Genomic DNA, 19258 nt, shown 5'->3' on the forward strand with positions numbered 1-19258 from the left:
GCAGTACGGGTCACAACACATGGCTAAGCTAGCTGGGAATAATAACCCAGCAGCTTTAATAGAGAGCAGTCATCTTCACAGCGGCAGGGAGGAACTTAAGACGAAGCAGCCAGACAGAAAAATGATTTATGACGCTTTAAGATTGGCTTAATGTAGGATTATTATAGAGCTGCAGCCACATGCGGCTCTCAGCTAAAATTAAAAAATATAGACATAACAAATGCATTTTTAGTGTCCTTTTTTTCCTTCATGGAAAATTGTATTGAATTTTACAACAGAATGTGACTAAAATTACCAGCAAAATGTTTTTAAATCTATTTTTCCTGTAGCTGCGTTTTCATTCACCATATAATTGAGCAAATTAACATTTAAAAAAATTATTTGCTTAATGGAAAGAAGCCAGTTTCAGAAATGCTCACGTTTTGATAAAAGGTTTTGCTGTGGGGTGAGGTGGGGTTTTTCTGTATAGGCGCTGATTTATTTCACAAAACTGCGATGGAAACGCCTTTTCGCATCACATGATTAACAACAGGATGTTACTACTGTCAGAAACCACGAAGAAGAAGACAGGAAGTCTCCTGGTGTGGATGCTTTTTAATGACTTATTGCATGAACAAACTTATTCATGTGATTTTATTTACACTTATTTAAAGGAAACATTGCAATTACGAAAATATGCTTTTCGACATTCGTGGAAAACTGACAAAGTTCTGAGCAGATTTGTAATAGATACGCAGCTACTGTGTTTACAAATGGACTGTTGTACTTCCTGGAACAGGTTAGGCTCCGTCTATGTGCCATGCAAAACACGTTCATTACATTTAAAAATAAATAAATCACAAAATCTTAGAGCAGTGCCTGCTGATTTTCCAGACACTAAAAAACATGAACTTGTTGTCAAAAAACAACTGACTGTGTTTTGTCTTTTAAAGCACTCAGGTGCAAATGGAAGAACAAAACCATGAACATTTTTGCATAATACGTCTCCCAAATTGGTAAAAATAAAAAACCAGCTAAGATTTTCAAACAAATGCAAGTTATAACAACTGCATTGGATTTCCACAACGAAATGTCACAAAAAGTCCCTGCAACATGTTTTCAAATTGGCTGTTCTTGTCATTGTCTTTAATATTTCCCATAAAAACCAACATCTCACTGAAGAAAATATATTCATCCTGTTGCACTACAAAAAAAATCTTACCAAGTATTGACGGTCTACAAGACAAAATAAACTTACAAATAACTTTTCAGGAAGATACAACAACCTGTTGTAAGTCAATAAATCCTTAATACTGATGAAAAACTTCCAGTTTTCCAGTGAATTTTGCTTCACTTATAACCTTCAAAGACTTGAGATTTATCATTTGATGTTTGAATGTGTGAAAAAGAGAAGGTATCTTTTAACTGAGCCAGTTTGCAGTATTAAGTTAATATGTTTAAATCTTGTTTTCGACATTAGCTGACGGCACACAGACACACCTGTGATTGGCTTGGGCTTCAGCGGCTTGTTGGGAACAGTCAAAGCAACGGCGCATGCCATGTGACTGAGTGAGTGTGACGGTTTGGCTGTGTGTGCTGATGTGTTGTGGTACGTAGATAGCTCGTTGCTCATTCTGCTCCAAATGACTTTGTTCTGGTGCAAATTTTGACATTTTAATGTGCCAACTGAGAAGTCAGCTCACCGGAATGCTGCGTGTTAGTTTGTTGTTTACTTAGTTTAAAAAGTGAAGTGAGATGAAAACATTTCAACCTCGGGTAAATGAAGATCCAGGTGGCAAATGGGTTTAATTTAATTGTTGTTTGAGGATTTTATGTAGATATTTACTACAAGTTACTTCACTTCTTTACATTTACACCCAAGCACTGCAAAAACAGAATCTAACCAAGTATGTTTAATCTAGTTTCTACTCAAATATTTAATACATTTGAAATAAGACTAAACCAACTTACAAGTAACTTTTCAATAAGATAGAACAGCTTGTTTGAAGTCAATAATTGCTTAGTATTGATTAAAAACACAGAATCTTACCCAGTGTGTTTGATCTACTTTCTACTAAAATATCTTAGTGAACTTGACATAAGACTAACTTTTTAGCAAAATACTGGAGTTTGTTTTAGGTCAGTAAATCCTTAATATTAATAACTGGCAGATTATTTAACGTACGACACATTTTTCAATAATCTGCTAATGAGCTTTTTCATCCATATTAAGTATTTATTGACTAAACAAGCTACTATTCTTGCTGAAAAGTTACATATAAGTTAAGTTTTGTCTCATTTCAAGTGTCATAAGATATTTGCAGGAGAAACCAGACTAAAAATACTTGGTTAGATTTGATGTTTTTTGCAGTGTACCTGCAGCAGCTTCATTTCCTCTTTCAGCTGATTGTGTTGCTAGCTAACTGACTGCAGGGAATTGATTAAAATATAATGTTGTATTGATTAATCTGTGATCTAAAAAAGTTTTTTGTTTTTCGCATCTTTTAGAGTGATTGTCGTTAGAAGAATGAAAATGATGGAAAGTCTCACATAAAAAAAGCTACATTTGTCTTCCAAGCAGAAATACTAAGACATGTTTCTATTCCAGCACTCAAAATACAAGACATTTACACAAAAACCTACAAACATAATGATGTACTTCAAAATAATAACGTCCACTCAAGCCTGGACGCCCCAGTGCTTGAATTATTAAACACTGTAGAAAACTATAACAACCAGCAGAAGGAGAAGCGAGGCAGAGTTTGGAAACAGAGAAATGAAACACAATATTAAAGTCTCAGTTAAAAAAACACACAAAAAATGAGATGTAGTGATAAAATGTCATAATTTTGGGATTTGACTTTGGTGGTTTTCTGTTTACCTTTAAACAATTGCACATTTTTGCAGCAAACCTGGAAAATTTACCCCATCTGTATTCAGACTTTTAAAAGTTACTTCCTTTTCCTCTTGGTTTTTCAACATTCAGGTAAACGGAGAGAGTTAGGAAACCCAAAAGACTCCCTGGTTATGTCACAATATCATCTTCTGAGAAAAGTAACACAAAATGTTATTAAATGCACAAAACTTCAGTCTCAACTGAACTTGGAAAGACAATTTTTCAGTTTTTTGCTCCATCTTCTTGTAACCTAAAGGAGCTGCTGTCACTAAATGTTTCTCAGAAGGAGTAATCTGTTTGTAAATGTTTTAATTAAGGAATCTTAACTAATTTATTTATGACTGTATTAACTTTTTCTGTTCTGCTGTGAAAGCTTTGTAAACAGGAGATTTTTAATCTCAATGGGATTTTCCTGCTGAAACAGATTAATTTGAGTGTCTGAAAAACAAAAATGCTCTTCTATGACATGAAGGGAAGTTGAACTGCCGTCATTTTGACAGGACAAACTGCAGCAGGATGAGGCAGAAACAGCTGATCTGCTGCAGAGAAGAGAAAATAACCAGGACTCACCGACAACAGAACACGTCTGGTTTCACTCCAACCGCTGGAAATCAGGAACTAATCTGCAGGCCACACAAAGACTTTACATTCTCTCCACCTGTTTAGGATCCGGCAGGTTTTACTGATAAACAACGGGCAACGTTACGTCTGATGTGCATTAGAGATGAAGGTTACTGACCTTTAGCCAGAGCCGTCTCTCCCGCTGTCAGCAAATCCACGATTGTTGCCCTGCAGCTGGTCCGATCCAAGCCGCCGTAGTTTGTAATCCTGCAGCACAATGATTCCGTATGAACGTTGCCTCTTCCTCCTCTTCCTCCTCAGCTTCATGGCTGCTCCAGACTCCGGAGCAGAGGGGTTTCCGTCTGCAGCGGGACAACAGGTGAGAGGGAATCAGGAGATGTTCTGCTCCTCTCCTCTCCTCAGCTTGTCTGCTAAGACTACGCTTGTTTTGCTGCTCTTTACAAAAACACACAAACTCACACACATACTGAGGAACACTTTTTTTCTTCCTTTGGTTTTGTTTTGTGTTTTTTTTTTTTTTCTAGCGGTGGACCTAACCCTGAGCCGGGCCCGGTCTGCCTTTGAGATGCTCTCTAGCCCACAAACACAAGGCGGCTTTCATTATCTTGCCCGTCGCAGCGCAAGGCCTAGCTTCTAAAAGCTACTGATTTCTTTCTTCCTTTAGCCCCCTGCACAAAGGGAGGGCATTTTGTAAATTACTTGCTCGTTTCAGACCAACAAAAGGTACTTTCATTGAACCCTCCTCCCCCCCACTGCTCTCCTTCTTTCCTCCCGCCATTTCATTTTGCTCAAATTTGATTACAAGGCTTGAAAAAGGAGGAGAAGAAAAGAGAAGAGGAAATAAGAAAGCTCCACAGATGGCGTGCTCATTCACTACTGTGAATGGCTTTATATGGGCTGCCTTTATACATGTGGCAATCCAAAGACGCTTCAGCCGCTCGGCTAAAAAAAGAACTTGACAAAATTATTGGTTTGGCGGCTTTCTTACACGGCTGACATGGAGAACTCTGAAAACGCGCCCGCTTCCTTTTTCTCCTCCGTTCTTGTCGCGATGCCTCACAGCGTTGATCACCTTGATTGAAACAAACCGCAAATGTTTCTGATTCTAAGAGAAACCGTGTTAATATTCACCTGATCCGCTCCTACTGGGGTCCAACATTTAGCAGCAATAAACACACACACACCAGAGGAGGGTAAAAATTATACTCAAGTAAAAGTATCACTACTTCAGCATATTTTTACTCAAGTAAAAATACAAATTAGCCGTCCAAGAAATTACTTAAGTAAAAAAGTATTTGGCAAAAAGTCCTGAGTCTCCGATCAAATAATCAATCATTTAATATTTAAAAATTACATCATCAGATGAACTAAAATGTAAAACTAGGTGGAAATGTTGGTATTTTAAGAATCAAACTGACAATAATTCATATAAATAACAAAAAACAACAAAATCAGGCAGAACAATTTTTTTCCAAATCAGTTTCTCTCAATAAAAAACTGATACAGCTTTAACAACAACTGCAGGTGTGTGTCTGTCTGGTGAATTGTTTGGTTAAAACATGTTTGTGTTTCATTCAGTCAGTAGAAAATTCAGAAATTTTACTCAAGTAAGAGAAGAGATACTTCATAATAAAATTACTGAAAGTACAAAGTAGTAAAAATACTCCTAAAAGTTGTTGGGGGTTTTTTTCAAAAACGTTACTCAAGTAAATGTAGCTAGTTACTACCCAACTGACACACACACACACACACTCTTCAAATCAGACCGTCTGCTACAAGACAGAGTTTACAGGCTGGTACTCTCCGTGCAGCACTTATTTTCCTCTGGAGGATTACAGGCTGCTAGAGGAAAATGTACCCACACACTCACACACACACACACACACAAGCACCCAGAGCAAAGCGAACTATGACTTGATATCCTATTATCACATCATCCCACCTGACAGAGCGCAGAAATGGAGAAATAGTTTGGGTCCTTGCAGGGTCACAGCGGCTAAAAGTCTAATGGGAAAGGGTCAGTTAAATTCTGGTGCTACATCATGTCGAGGTCAGAGGTCGGGCCGATGCATCAGCGAGGTAAAAATGTCAGCCAAAACTCAGGCTGGGTGGAAAGAAAACTATTTTCTTCTTTAAGTGTCACTAAAAAGCTGCAGTATGAATCTTTTTTATTTAAAATATGTTTTTTACACATTTGTTGAAATTGTCACCATGTGTTTGTTATGAGACAGATAATCTGTGAATAGATTGATCTCCTCCACCTCTTCTCTGAAGAAATGCACCAAAAACGACACATCAGAGCCAGGGGGTGGGGCTTAGCGCTGCCAATCAACTGTATGCTGCTAACTGTGCTAATGGTGGAGAAATAACACACAGTTACAGGAAAACCATTTATCAGCCCTCACTGATGGCTATGCTAACTAGCTTAGCAATCAAACACATCTGCTGATAGGGAAATGCTTGTGACTGAAGACAGGCCTTCTGGTTCTTATTGGTTGTTTCTAGTTAGTACTGGGAGAAGACATGGGAACGCTACACCAAGCTGCAGTACTGCACATCACCTGAGGAAAGAAAGCAAGAACATATTCTAACTAAATTATTTATAATTAGGCTAATACAATTATATACATCTCACAGTTTACCACTTGCCCTCATGGCTACATGATCATTTTTCCGCTAATTGTGACCAAAATATGTAGAAATGATCGTATTTCATTTGTCCTCTGCTAAATACGATTTCTGTTTTTTTACTTTTTTTAAAAATCTAGTTTTAGGGGAAACTGTATTCTGACGCCGTCTTTCAGCATGGATACGTTTGGATTACAGGGATTTAAAGCACCCAGCGCTGATCTTACCGTGCATAAAATTGCTTTATATTCCTAGTAAGAAATGTCCGACATCTGAAGTTTGGGACATTTTTTTCAATATGGCCGCTGCAAGATAAGATGTGGTGGAAACATGTTTATTTTACAACACAAACAAGTGAGAGTGAGTCTAAAAATCAACGTCTAAACTGAACAAATGAAAAGTGGTGTTCTATTATGGAAAGTAAAGCTTAAAATTATCCTTGTTAACGGTATTGCAAACAATGTTTATGGGTGCCGCCATTTTGAAATTCTGACTTCTTAACTACAGGGCTGTTACCTCGGTGCTGACGTCAAATCCAGCTCCGGGTTTCCACCTCCCAGGTAAATGAAACGCAACATACTAACGAGTCTTTCTGACAAGATGGCGGCTGTTGATTACAAACACAGAACACCTGGGAGAGAAGAGAGACAGGTAGACGTTGTCTTCTTCTTTGCCGGATCGCAAACAACTTTAGGATGCACACCGCCACCTACTGTACATGAGTGTAGCAACACTACCTCACATCTATTAAATTCTATTTTTTAATCTGGAATAATCTAAGAGAAAATAAAACACAAATATATAGAAAAATAACACAAACTAAGAAACTATAAACATAAAGGAGTGAACAGGTATGGCAACACCCTATAGGTAATGATAATGAACTAATATGGCAAGTTCTTTTGAAAATAAATACAACACAAGGAAAAGCTAAAAATACAAAAGAAAACCAAAACATACAAGGGTCATTCATAACAGGACAACATATATCCACAGATTTTTACTCAAAAAGACTTTGAGGCAATCTGCTTTTAAATCATTTAATACATTTTGCTAAATATAGCAACAATTTTAAAACAAAGAATCGCCCAAATCATGTTCTTATTGCTAAAAAATGTTCTATTTATTAACATAATAAAATAAAATTTTTGTTTGGTTTTGAAAACAAATGATATATTTGACCTTCAAGAACCCTCCATTAGCCTAACTTACAAACTTATGATTTTAAAGAAGTCTGTCCATGAAACTACTAGAAATCTATTTTGCATCTTTACAAACCTTGGATAAATTGATTCTAACTGTCCATTTTTAAAATAAACCAAAGTAGTAAATAAAATAAAACTCCAAGAAAAAAAAAAAATATATATATATATATATATATATATATATATGTCTTGTTTAATGAGAAAAATTTTGTTATTACTGATGAGGGCAGAGATTCCCCTCTGTGTGCAGAGAACATTCATAATAAGCAGCCGATTCCCCCCAACCTGAAGTAATTATTGTCTCAAGATAAAAAATGGAAAGCATGGGTTATTTTTGAAGGATAAAATAAACCAGAGATAGAAATGACCTTAATATTATTTCTCTCTCCAGACATTTCCAGTGCGAGTGCGCCATCGGAGGGTTTGATAAAAGGATTAGGTGGTCAGCTTTACGTGGCTGCAGTCGAATCTGGATGTGGAGGGAGAGCTGATTGAATAATTCTTGTTTCCTTTCTGCCAGCATGGCACTCTTCTTTGGGAAAAGTAAAAATCAGCATTATGCCAGATTTGTAAATGTGCTCTGTGTGTCTGTAGATTCCCGTCCGCTCACCGCTGTGTGACCAGCTGCCTGGAAATCTCAGCCTGTGGAAAACCCAGTGCTTGTGTTTCTTCGTTGTTGTGAAACTTAACATGCTCATCTTCATTTTCCAGAATTTTTAAATATTTATTTATGGTGCTTTGCAAAGAATTCACCATCTCATTTCTTCAGTTTTGTCACGTTGAAGCTAATATTTTTAAGAGGATTGGTTGCTTGAAACAAAGTAATACATTTTTTAAAAAACAAATATGCTCCATGCAGGCCACTGACTGAAATGAACTGAACCTGAGTGAAGTTGCTCCTCCATCTTCTTCAAATAAAACAAGATTGGTGTAAAAACATTTTTGCTTGTGCCACAAAAATATTCGCTATCATTTTAAAGATATTAACAACCAGAGGTCATGAAAGGTCAGCCAGCTGCTCCCTTCCCACACTTTTATGAAATCCAACAAAATTCATATCAACTCTGAAAGTTGATATGAATCAATTTAAATTTAAATCTTATTGGTTTCGATAGAAAGTTATTTTTGCTAGATTTCGTTAATGTGGGCGCTGGCTGACCTCTGAAAGCCTTTTTAAAATTGTAGCAGCACAAGCGAAAGGTTTTACTGCACAAACATAGAGTTGCTGGACATCCTCATTAATCCTCATCATTATTGTGATTCGTCATTTTACTAAGACATCTATTTAGTATTAATGTTGATGCTCAGATGTCAGTAATTCACTGTGATCGTCTGCTTGTACAAAGTCATTTGATTTGGAGAAACGACCAACATAAAACCAGAAAGTAAAAAACATGAAACCTACTTTACACCATATTCTCTGCTTAAGACACTATTAGGTAAGTGGTGTCCAAAATGTGGCCCAAAGGCCGTTTGTGGCCCTTGAAATATGTTTGCCTGGATCCTGAACACAAGTTAAGAATGGTAAAAAATTTTGCCAACAAAACAGAAAACAATTAATGACCCCAAAAGTTGGAAATAATCTGTTTTCTTTCAATAAGGCAACACTCCAAATCCCTTATTATGTTTTGGATCTTTAATGATATACAGATTTAACATAAAAAATGTTAACTTGTAAAACTAAAAACAAAACAATAAAATAAATACAAACTAATACTTGCCTTTTTAATTTAACATTTTTCGGTGCGGCTTTTCTGTGGATTTTTCTTCAACCACCAGGGGGCTCTTTAGCAGGAAGTGAATCATTGGAAGTCAAAATTGGAAATCAAAGAAGAAAGCGCTAATTTTCCTTTAGAACAAACAGATGCTAGCAGCAGGCACGGCAGCGAAATATTTTCAAATCCCCTCATCATGAAAAACACACGAAGAAGTTCATACGATGCAGCTTTTAAGTCGAGAGTTCTCGATCTGGCAGAACAGAAGGGAAATAGAGTCGCTGCACGTAAACTCGGCGTGAACGAATCCATGGTTCGGCGTTGGAGACGGAGGGCTGCGTCCCTGATAAATCCAGCAGATTTATTAAGTGAAAAACCAAGAGCAGCCGGGATAGCAGCCGGGATGTACGTTTCCAGTTTAAAAAAAAAAACTTTGTAGATGCGGCTTATAGTGAGATGCGCTCTATAGTCCGGAAAATACGGTAATGAATTTTGAGGCTCATCAGTAGACTGAGTTTGCCAGCTTTGGCTCCAAGTGTAAAAAATGTTTTCACATCTGATAGTTCGGTAGACTCAGTTCAATTGGGACCAAAATTGCAACATTTGTTCCATTTTCAGCTGCTGCTGTTCTCTTTCACACAGCACTGAGTTAAACTACCCGAACAAATTGAAAACCAGTTTCCCTGCTCGCCTGTGGGGGGCGCTGCCCTACAGAAGGAATCAACACAAAAACCTCTGAACACAAAATGTAAACAAAAATAGAGTAGCATGAGATTTTAGCGATTAAAGGATTTCTTAAGATGCATTCACACCAGCCCTGTTTAGTCCGCTTTTTTTAACTGAACTCCAGTTCATTCGCATAAAAAGTCCGGTTTATTTGTGGAAGTGTGAATCGAACTCTGATTCAGACCAAAAAGGCCAAATTCTGGCTCACCTTCAAATCCAAGTCTTGGTTCGGTTGAAGTGAACTCTTTAGTGTTCTGAATGCATATTTGAACACCATTTAAGCAGACTGAAGACCACTCTAAAAGCAGGAAGTGGACTGTGGCACAAGGCATTCTGGGTAAATACAACCAAAACAAACATGCTAGTCTATTGCTAGCATAAGAAAGGTCTCGTAATTTTTTACCAAAGACAAAAGAGAAATCCTGCACTCACTAAAATCCATTTTTGTTTACATTTTGTGAAGAAAGAAGTTGTGCTCGGTGGCTTCACAGGTTTTCTTTGTCGGGTCCTTCAGTATTTCTCGGTGCAGCGCCCCCACAGGCGAGGAGGGGCACAGGATTTTTAAAGGGTTCAGTTGGTTTGACACAGAGAAGTGAGAAAAAGTTGAAAATGTAACAAATGTTTGGTCTCAGACTATCGCAGCATGGTGACAATTTGAACAAATATGTAAAAAACATATTTTATAAAAGTTACATAATGCAGCTTTAAGCTTAAATTAGCAGTAAAAGAAGACAGGTGGGAATTCTGAAGATTTATTATAATTCCTGCTGTACCTTTAAATTAACTAAGCAAACAAACAAAAAATAACTGTTATTTCCTTAAAGTCGCCTGACTTTAAGGGTAATCTAGAGTTCAACATCAGGCAAACGCTCCAGAAACCATATTCTATTTTTGAATAATTTTTTCATTCAAGCTGTTAAAATAACAAAACATTATTCATCTTCTCTTATCAGGTATCATCAGCCGTCAGAGCCGCCTGCCGTTTAAGCGCGTGACCTCAGAGTTTACTTATCATAACAGAGCTGCGACCTCCTGACCTGCAGTCATTACCGCTGTCGCCTCCAATCAGGCCGGCGGGAGGCTGCTGGGACGGAGCAGCGGCAGATTTATGTATATGTGCTGGAGAGGTGGCAGAACATGCCCCGCCCCGGGGTAATTCTCATGTTCTATCGCCCCTCAGGGCCGAGGTATGCTGACAGCTATTAGAGAAAAACTGAAAGTTGTTTGTTGGATGTTGCCTGCCATGCAGTCACAGTGAATTTCTGTACGAATATGTTTTTTTAAAATAATGCCAATAAAAAGATATATTAAAAACTAGAGTTGTTAGATTTCTCACTAGTTTGTTTCTTAATTATGTGTAGCAAAATATAATGTCAAAGTTTATAACAACGGTGTTTCTCTCTTCCTCAGCACAACCACTGAAAAAACTGAATTCTGATGTTTTCTTTTCAGAAAAATGTCAAAATGCTCAGACTACAGTCAAAATTCTGAGATTAAAATCTACATTTTGAGATTATAGTCAGAATTTGAGGAAAAAAAGTCAAAATTCTGAGAAATTCAATCAAAATTCTGGGATTAAAGTCAAAATCCAGAGATTATGGTCAAAATTCTGAGAAATTCAATCAAAATTCTGGGATTAAAGTCAAAATCCAGAGATTATGGTCAAAATTCTGAGAAATTCAATCAAAATTCTGGGATTAAAGTCAAAATCCAGAGATTATGGTCAAAATTCTGAGAAATTCAATCAAATTCTGGGATTAAAGTCAAAATCCAGAGATTATGGTCAAAATTCTGAGAAATTCAATCAAATTCTGGGATTAAAGTCAAAATCCTGAGATTATGGTCAAAATTCTGAGAAATTCAATCAGAATTCTGGTACAAAATGTTGATCTTACAGTGAGAACTCTCTGCTGCTTTAGTGGCACATTGACTGCAGTCTGCAGCCTGGATGTGGTGTGATTGTGACGGGATGCGTTTCACTGGTGCAGACTTCTTTCATACGTTCATAACTACAGTTTTCAGCCATTGTTTACATTCTGATTTACAGCATCTGTTTTTTTCTGGTGCAGAATTATGACGCATGTCTCACACCAATGACGTAAAAGCTGGATAAATAAGCTGCAGATGCTTTGAAAACAATCGGACATGTGTCCGGTTTTGTACCACGAGTGGCACAGATCGGGTTTTTGGGAGGTGAAAAGATCGGAATCGGGCCGTTCAGACTGCCATTAAAAAGTTTGAGATGGTCAACTTTTGAAAAATGCTTTTTAATCTGGACTTCTTTAGAGAGAGCAAATAAGACGGTAAAAAGTTGCTGCCATTCCAGTGATTTTCATTCAAGAGTTAACAGCAAAGTAAAGCAAAATCGAAAAGAACAAAGCGAGGAAAGTTAATTAAATTTAACTTACAACTGTTTATGAGGAGTCTTATGAATCACTTTGGACACAGGAAGGAAAACTCAAGCAAATCAGAAAACACTGTTGCCTGTTAAACCTCCATGAAGTTTATTCTAACACAGTTTGGCTTGCAGTGACTTTATCTGGTAACTGAACTGATTTAACCACAAATGATCTTAAATATCAACGGTCGGCTGCCAACAATCCAGCAGGATCTCATCACTCTAACTTTTCTCTTTCTGACCTGATTGTTTGTTTCTCCAAACTGCTTCAGAACTGTATCAGATGAAAGCAATTATAGTTAAACGGCATCATCACGGCTCAAAATACACAGATGTTTGCTCATCTGGTTAATTAAAATGATCTGCTGTGAGTCCAAACTCTGAGCATTTAGCTGACATGACACGATGTCTGGACTCGTACCAATTACCAAAACTGATTCTGACCAATTTTTGGAAAAATATAAAACGGAGCAGACAGTTTTACGGATTATCTTATCTTTTTGAATGCAGCAGGAAATTAAGGAATTCAAAGATTCTGTCTTTCTATTTCTGTCTGCATTTACTTCATGTGATTTTATGCACTTAAAAAGTAAATCTATGTTCATGCTCTTAACCAAATATTGTGAGAGTTTTTGGTTTTAATGCATTTAATAAATAGATAATTAAAACTTTTTGCTTATGACATGTAAACACAGACATTATGAAAACAGAAATGACTGAATAAAATTTTTGGATGATTGATTGACGTCATGTCTTAGTTTTGAATTTATTCAAATATAATCTGTTCACAGAAACTGACATCTGTTGTCCTGAGTTTGTAAAACACAAAGAGAAATTTTAAACATACATTATAACTACAAAGATGATGTATTAATGAAGTAAATATATTTTCTTTCTTTGTGTTTTGAGATTTTGGTCAATTTGAAAACTACGTAATATAAGTTTAAAAGGTAAATTCTGAATTTTTACTTAAACTTAGCACTTTACCAGCATTTCATGTGATTTGAGAATTAAAATGAGAATTAAAACACACTTTAGACTCTTAATGTACCACATTTATCGCTGATGAAAGTTTCTCGATGGATGTTGGCTGATAAAAAAAACCCACCTTTTTAAAAACAAAAATATTTTTAATTGTGAAATTTTGACTTAAACTTGACATATTATCAGCATCTTATGTGATTTGTGAATTAAAATGCAAATTAAAAACACCTTTCATCTGTTTCCTCTTTAAAAAATCTGCTTAAATGGCAACATTTACTGCTGATGAAAGTTTCTTATGGTGAGCTAACTCTTTAAACAGGAGAAACAAACTAAGGCACAACCGTACTAGAGGAGGACAAAGTCCTGATAAAAATCAGAGACACATGAACCACATTCATACAGTGGGAATGAACACGTCACGTCCAACAGCCAGAGCAGCACCACGCCTCCATAATGGGTCACCCTGGGAAATGATTGGTCGGGGAAATAATCCCCTGACAGGAGGTCAAAACATGACTTTGCACTTTTCACATTATATCTGCGGTCTAATTTTAATTAGTTGGACTTTTGCAAGAAAATGCAAAAGTCCAACTTTGACTCCAAAACACAAAAACTAAAACTTCATCACTCCCTCCTTATCTCCTGCAGCCTGCCTCCTGAGTTCATAATAATAATAATAATAATAATAATAATAATAATAAAAATAAGAAGAAAGAAATCCCTGTCTGTCCCTAAAGTATCCCATTGTCATTCCTAATCAGTGCTGAGGATCACAAACTTTTCCTCCTCCATTCAGCTCTGGCTGCTTATGCAGTTCCCAGAAGGCATTGCCTTTCAAACTCTTCCTCTCTGTCGCGTCCGGCGGAGATAAAAATAAATAACAAAACAAAAATCAAACAACCGGCGGGGAAGACAAAAGAAAAAGTGTCCAGAAATACCTGGTGTGTGCCCAGAGGAAGGCTCCCGCCGGCCGGCCGGCCGACCGGCCAGATGAGCAGACATTCCTGTCCTCCTCTCTCGCCGTACGGCGCCGAGTGACTGTCGCAGCCCGCCTGGCATATCTAATTAGAGCCGGGCTGCTGCTGCTGCTGCTGCTGCTATCGGCCACAGGATCTACCTCTCCAATCTCTCCTGACTCAATCTTCCCCATCTCTGATTTTCTTTTATATTTATGCTGGAATATTTAATTGTAGACAAAAGGTTACTCTGGGCTCCATTCATCGCGCACAGGCAGAATAATCTCCTTTAAAAGGCTTGACATTTCAGGCTTTTCAAAAGGGGCTGAAAAAATTATATCCCCGCTTTTGTTAATCAATGAAGTAGAACTCCTCCGAACAAAAGAATTAAATTGCTTGGTTGGGTTAATAAAACACGCAGAAATAGCTGCTTCCTGCGGGCTTTTGTGCTTGCCACTGGCTCCCCCCGCCATCATATGCAACCAGCACTGTAATTCCATATGATTTGAGGGGCAAAACTCTTATTTCTCCTCACAGTTGGCTTTTTAAATCCCACTGGCTGATTGGCTGGCAGCGCATTTAGGTCTGACTTCCACCGAGTTGAGCAGAGCGGCGAGTCCACTGCAATTTACAATTTCTATAGTGCCTCTGCCTGGAAAAATACATTGTAATTATGCAAATGATAGGGGCAATAATTAGGCCCTTCACTGTCCCATTGTGTCCCATGCAGCCGCATGTTCCGGGTTAGACAGTCTGCGCAGGGGATTCTGGGTAAAACAATGCAACAGCAGAGAGTTAAGGTGCAGCTCCTGGCAATGATATGGGCAGCATGGACAACCGCCCAGGGCAGCATGTTGTGGGGGGAGGCATGAGCGCCAAAGCCTGACTTTAATCCCAGACTTCTACATTTAATCTCAGGATTGTGACTTCTTTCTTAGAAATTTCTGAGACTAAAGTCAGATTTCAAACTTCAATCTCAAACTTCTGACTTTAATCTCAGAATGTTTACTTTAATCTGAGAATTCTGACTTTTTTCAGGGAATTTTGTGTCCATCTATGTCAAAGTTCAAATAAATTACCAGGCATTTTTAGGTAGGTCAATTAAAAATAATTAAAACTGTTTCTTCCTTGTGATAGGATCTGTAAACCTGCACGTTATCCACGCTTGAAGCATGCCCCGAATTTATTTGGTAGATTTGAGTTTTAGGACTAGATTTTCCTGATGGCGAATAAACAATTTTGATTCTGAGGGAAAAAATCTGAATTCTGATGAAAAGAAAGCTAAAATGATTATTTTTTTCCTGTTTGAAGAAGGTGGCCCTAATCCTTTTAGCGGTCGCTGAAAAAAAGGTAATTTTGATTTTAATCTCAGAATTCTGACTTTTAATCTCAGAAGACTGAAGTCAAAATCCTGAGAATTAGTGAGCCTGTTTGTCTTTTGTACCATTCGCAGTGGAAACCTTAACCCTGATCTGTCATACAGTGTATGTGCGTTGTTTACTGTAGGTATTATTTTCATGTTTTGTTTTGTTTTGCTTGAAAAAAAAGGAACAGAGTTTCTCCTGCCTGGATTTGTTAGTCATGTTATGAAGTTAGATTAAAGAAAAATCTGTTTTCATCTTAGTATTAAAAATACCATTATTTGTACATAGCTCTACATTTCTGTCTGTCTGGTGACATCATTTTTAAATATTAAATGAAATGATCGGATCATTTACTCAGAACTTGAGAAGCTTTTGTATAAAATACTTTTTTTTTTTTTACTTTGACTAGATTCATTTATTGTACGGTTACTTCTTACTCTTACTTGAGTAAAATTTTTGCGTACTCTACCCACCTCTGTTCATTTCTCATTTAATCTAAATGTACACTGTGAGGTGAGCGGAAACCACAGAAACAAGCAGATGTCTTCAACTGCCTCAGCTGTCGGAGGGGAATTGCATTTTACGACACTTCCCAACCGTTTGCGGCATAAACACATGGACGCCTGCGGTTAGCTACGAGAACTTGAGAGGTCAAAAGTTATGATCCTAATCTGCGAAATAAACGGGACATAACACTGAGACATGGTAGGTCCGACCCGACATTTATCATTGGGTTTGACATTAATGTATAAAATGTGTTCCGGGTTCTGAAAATGACCAGAAAGCGTTGAATTCAATAGCTAAGCTAACATTAGCTTCCCTCTTTGTGACCTAACAGCATATTATCAAACGCAGCTAATAAGTTATTTGCTGCTTTAATCAGCTAATTTAGCGATTTTACTGAGGCAAATTGTTGTAATCTTCTTAATAAAACAGAAAGAGACCGCGCTGGCGTCGCTGGTCTTTGTTTACGTGGGGAGCAGCTGAGAGAGGAAGACTCACGGTTTTCCTCTGATTTCTTCTTCTTGTGTCCCTGCAGGCCAGCTCCATGGTGGCAGTGGGACTGGCTCTGGCAGCTGCTGGGTTTGCAGGTAAAACATGGAGCCCTGCAACTCTAAACAGTTTTATGTCTCACATTTAATCTGTTTTGGACTTCTTCAGTAAAAAGTGAACTTCCTTCAAAAGAATCTGTTCAATTAATCATCATAAATCACAAGTTAAAGTCTCTAAAGAACCGGAGAAGAGACTATCTATAAAATGTAGAAAAATGTTCTCTATTTTCTGTAATAAAGTGCATAATGCAGAGTATCAGGATCACTGTAGATAAAATAAAATAAAAAAAAGACCATTGATCAGTAAAGTTCTGCTAAAAAACTCAAAGTTCAAAACTCATTTCACACATTCACAAGAAAACTGCGGATATTTGCTAATCTCAAAATGTCAAAAATATTTCATGATTAAAGGCATAAACTTATATGAAAACAAAGATATTGTCTGGAATGTGCATAAAAAACTAAATTTTCAGACACAGTAAAGTTATACTTTTTCAACATAGAAAGCCAGAAATCTTAAGAATGAAACAGCAAATTTATGTTTATAAATTTTTTGTGATATTTTGAGTAGATATGACCTATTTTGTCTTGGGTGCAGATTTGCCATGAACGCCAAGAAACGTGGCAGCTTGGAGTGTGCTCCTGGGAAATGTAGTTCTGATGCAGTATAGGAACTTGAGAAATAATAACTTATGAGCGAACGTCCATCCATTTTCTAACCCCCCTTGTCCCTGGTGGGGTCAGGAGGAGCTGCTGCCTCTCCAGCTGACGTTCCGGGCGAGAGGCGGGGTCACCTGCACAGGTCACCAGTCTGTCGCAGGGCCTATCAGCGAACATTGCTTTGCAAATTCACTGATGTAACTTTAAACTGGGTGGTATCAGGTTGTATTATAGATTGAACATTTCTTTCAGGTTCTGGACATTACATTTTCACGATAAATGAAACCTGAATGTCTCCATGTCTGCCAGTTTAAGTCCGAACGCTTTTAACCCAGTGTTTACTGTTAAATCATTGTAATCTACAACGTTAGCAGCAGAGGTTGGTAGTAGCTAGTTACATTTACTTGAGTAACATTTTTGAAGAAAAAAACAACTTTTAGGAGTATTTTTTAATATGCTGTACTTTTTACATTTACTTGAGTAACTTTATTTTAAAGTATTTCTACTCTTGAGTAAAATTTCATTTTTTTCTTCTCACTGAATAAAAGACAAACAGGCTTTAACTAAAAATCCACCAGACACAGACACACACCTGCAGTTTCTGTTAAAAGTTTTTTATTGAAAAAAATTGATTTAGGAAATTTTTCTTTTGCCTAATTTTATTTTTTGTTACTTATATAAATTATTCTCATTTCGGTCCTTAAAATACCAAAATTTCTACTTAACTTTATATTTTAGTCCGTTTGATGTAATTTTTAAATATTAAATGATTGATAATTTGATCAGTTACTCAATACCTTTTGCCAAATACTTTTTTACTCTTGAGTGATTTCTTGGACGGCTACATTTTACTTTTAGTTGAGTAAAAACATGTTGAAGTATTTCTACGCTGAGTATAATTTTTGGGAACTCTGCCCCCTCTGGTCAGCAGTAAGAACTGCATGTTTTCCCGGCAGGTCGCTACGCCATGCAGGCCATGAAACAAATGGAGCCGCAGGTGAAACAGGCCCTCCAGAGTTTTCCCAACACGGTAATTAAAAAAATAAAACAAAAAGGTTTTATTTATCATTTTGTGAAGCTAACAGTGGCAGCCTTTTATCAGTCAGCGTTTTGTTTTCTGCTGCTTCAGGCCTTTGGCGGAGGATACTACAGAGGCGGGTTTGAACCAAAGATGACAAAGAGAGAAGCTGCTCTTATTTTAGGTGTCAGGTATGTGAAATTTGCATGATGCGTCTCCTTTATGCCAGTTACTTGCACTGTGTTCTCATCCAGCCGTTATCTTTTTAAACTCCTTTTTCTGATTGTGAGAATGATCATTTCTTGTGCAATATTTTTCTTTTTCAGTCCCACAGCCAACAAGAATAAGATCCGAGAAGCCCATAGAAAGCTGATGGTCCTGAACCATCCAGACAGAGGTACGTTCTGCACCCAGCCCTTCACTAAAACCTGAACTTTTACTGCCAGTAAAACTGAATGTGTGTTTTTTGTCACAGGTGGTTCTCCGTACATCGCTGCAAAAATAAATGAAGCAAAGGACCTGATGGATGGCCAAGCTAGGAAACAGAGCTGAAGATCAGGACGAAATAAAATAAAATTTATTTCACGCTGCTTTTATACGCTCCGTTTCATGGACTGAGTTAAGGAAGCACTTGATTTTTTTTTTCTAATTCTTCCCAAATAAAATAAAATCACCAAACAAGAGCTGTGTGTTTAGGAAAGTGTCTATTTTCCATTTGACAAAAGTCTGAAATATTGCTGGATATCCACAAATATTAGTATTCTGATATTTTTGGATGTATATTGAATTAGTTTTTGTCTCTAAGTTAAGCAAGTAAAAGTTTATTTATACAACGTTTTCACAAACTGTCACAAAACATAATGCTTTTATTTGGTTGATGAATGAATTAGAGAACTGCATTTTGTATTCACTTTTTAATATAAAATTTGAATTATTTGGGATTAATAAGGCATTTTTAGCTCCAAAATGTAAAAATATTTATGTGCAACATCAAAACAAACCCAACAAAACCTCTAAGGGGGAAAATACTTTCTCACAACCTAGTGTTTAGAGCAACCTACAACATGACTCCAGTCCAAAAATGAACAATTCCTG

The 19258-nt window shown here is 37.2% G+C and overlaps 1 protein-coding gene across 2 annotated transcripts; it reads left to right on the forward strand.

Moving 5' to 3' along the window:
- The first annotated feature begins 15987 nt into the window (after positions 1–15987).
- Positions 15988–18846, forward strand: dnajc19 (DnaJ (Hsp40) homolog, subfamily C, member 19). 2 transcript variants are annotated; one of them, XM_028027051.1, is made up of 6 exons: positions 15988–16138; positions 16473–16524; positions 18102–18175; positions 18248–18354; positions 18490–18560; positions 18639–18846. In XM_028027051.1, exons 1-6 carry the CDS (start codon positions 16136–16138, stop codon positions 18713–18715), a joined length of 384 nt encoding a protein of 127 aa, XP_027882852.1. In that variant the 5' UTR covers positions 15988–16135; the 3' UTR covers positions 18716–18846. The 2 variants fall into 2 exon arrangements, with proteins under 2 accessions (XP_027882852.1, XP_027882853.1); XM_028027052.1 differs by having other exon boundaries at positions 18275–18354.
- Positions 18847–19258: the final 412 nt, after the last annotated feature.

Source organism: Xiphophorus couchianus, chromosome 9, assembly GCF_001444195.1.
Source record: "Xiphophorus couchianus chromosome 9, X_couchianus-1.0, whole genome shotgun sequence".
In the NCBI taxonomy this organism is placed as follows: Eukaryota; Metazoa; Chordata; class Actinopteri; order Cyprinodontiformes; family Poeciliidae; genus Xiphophorus; species Xiphophorus couchianus.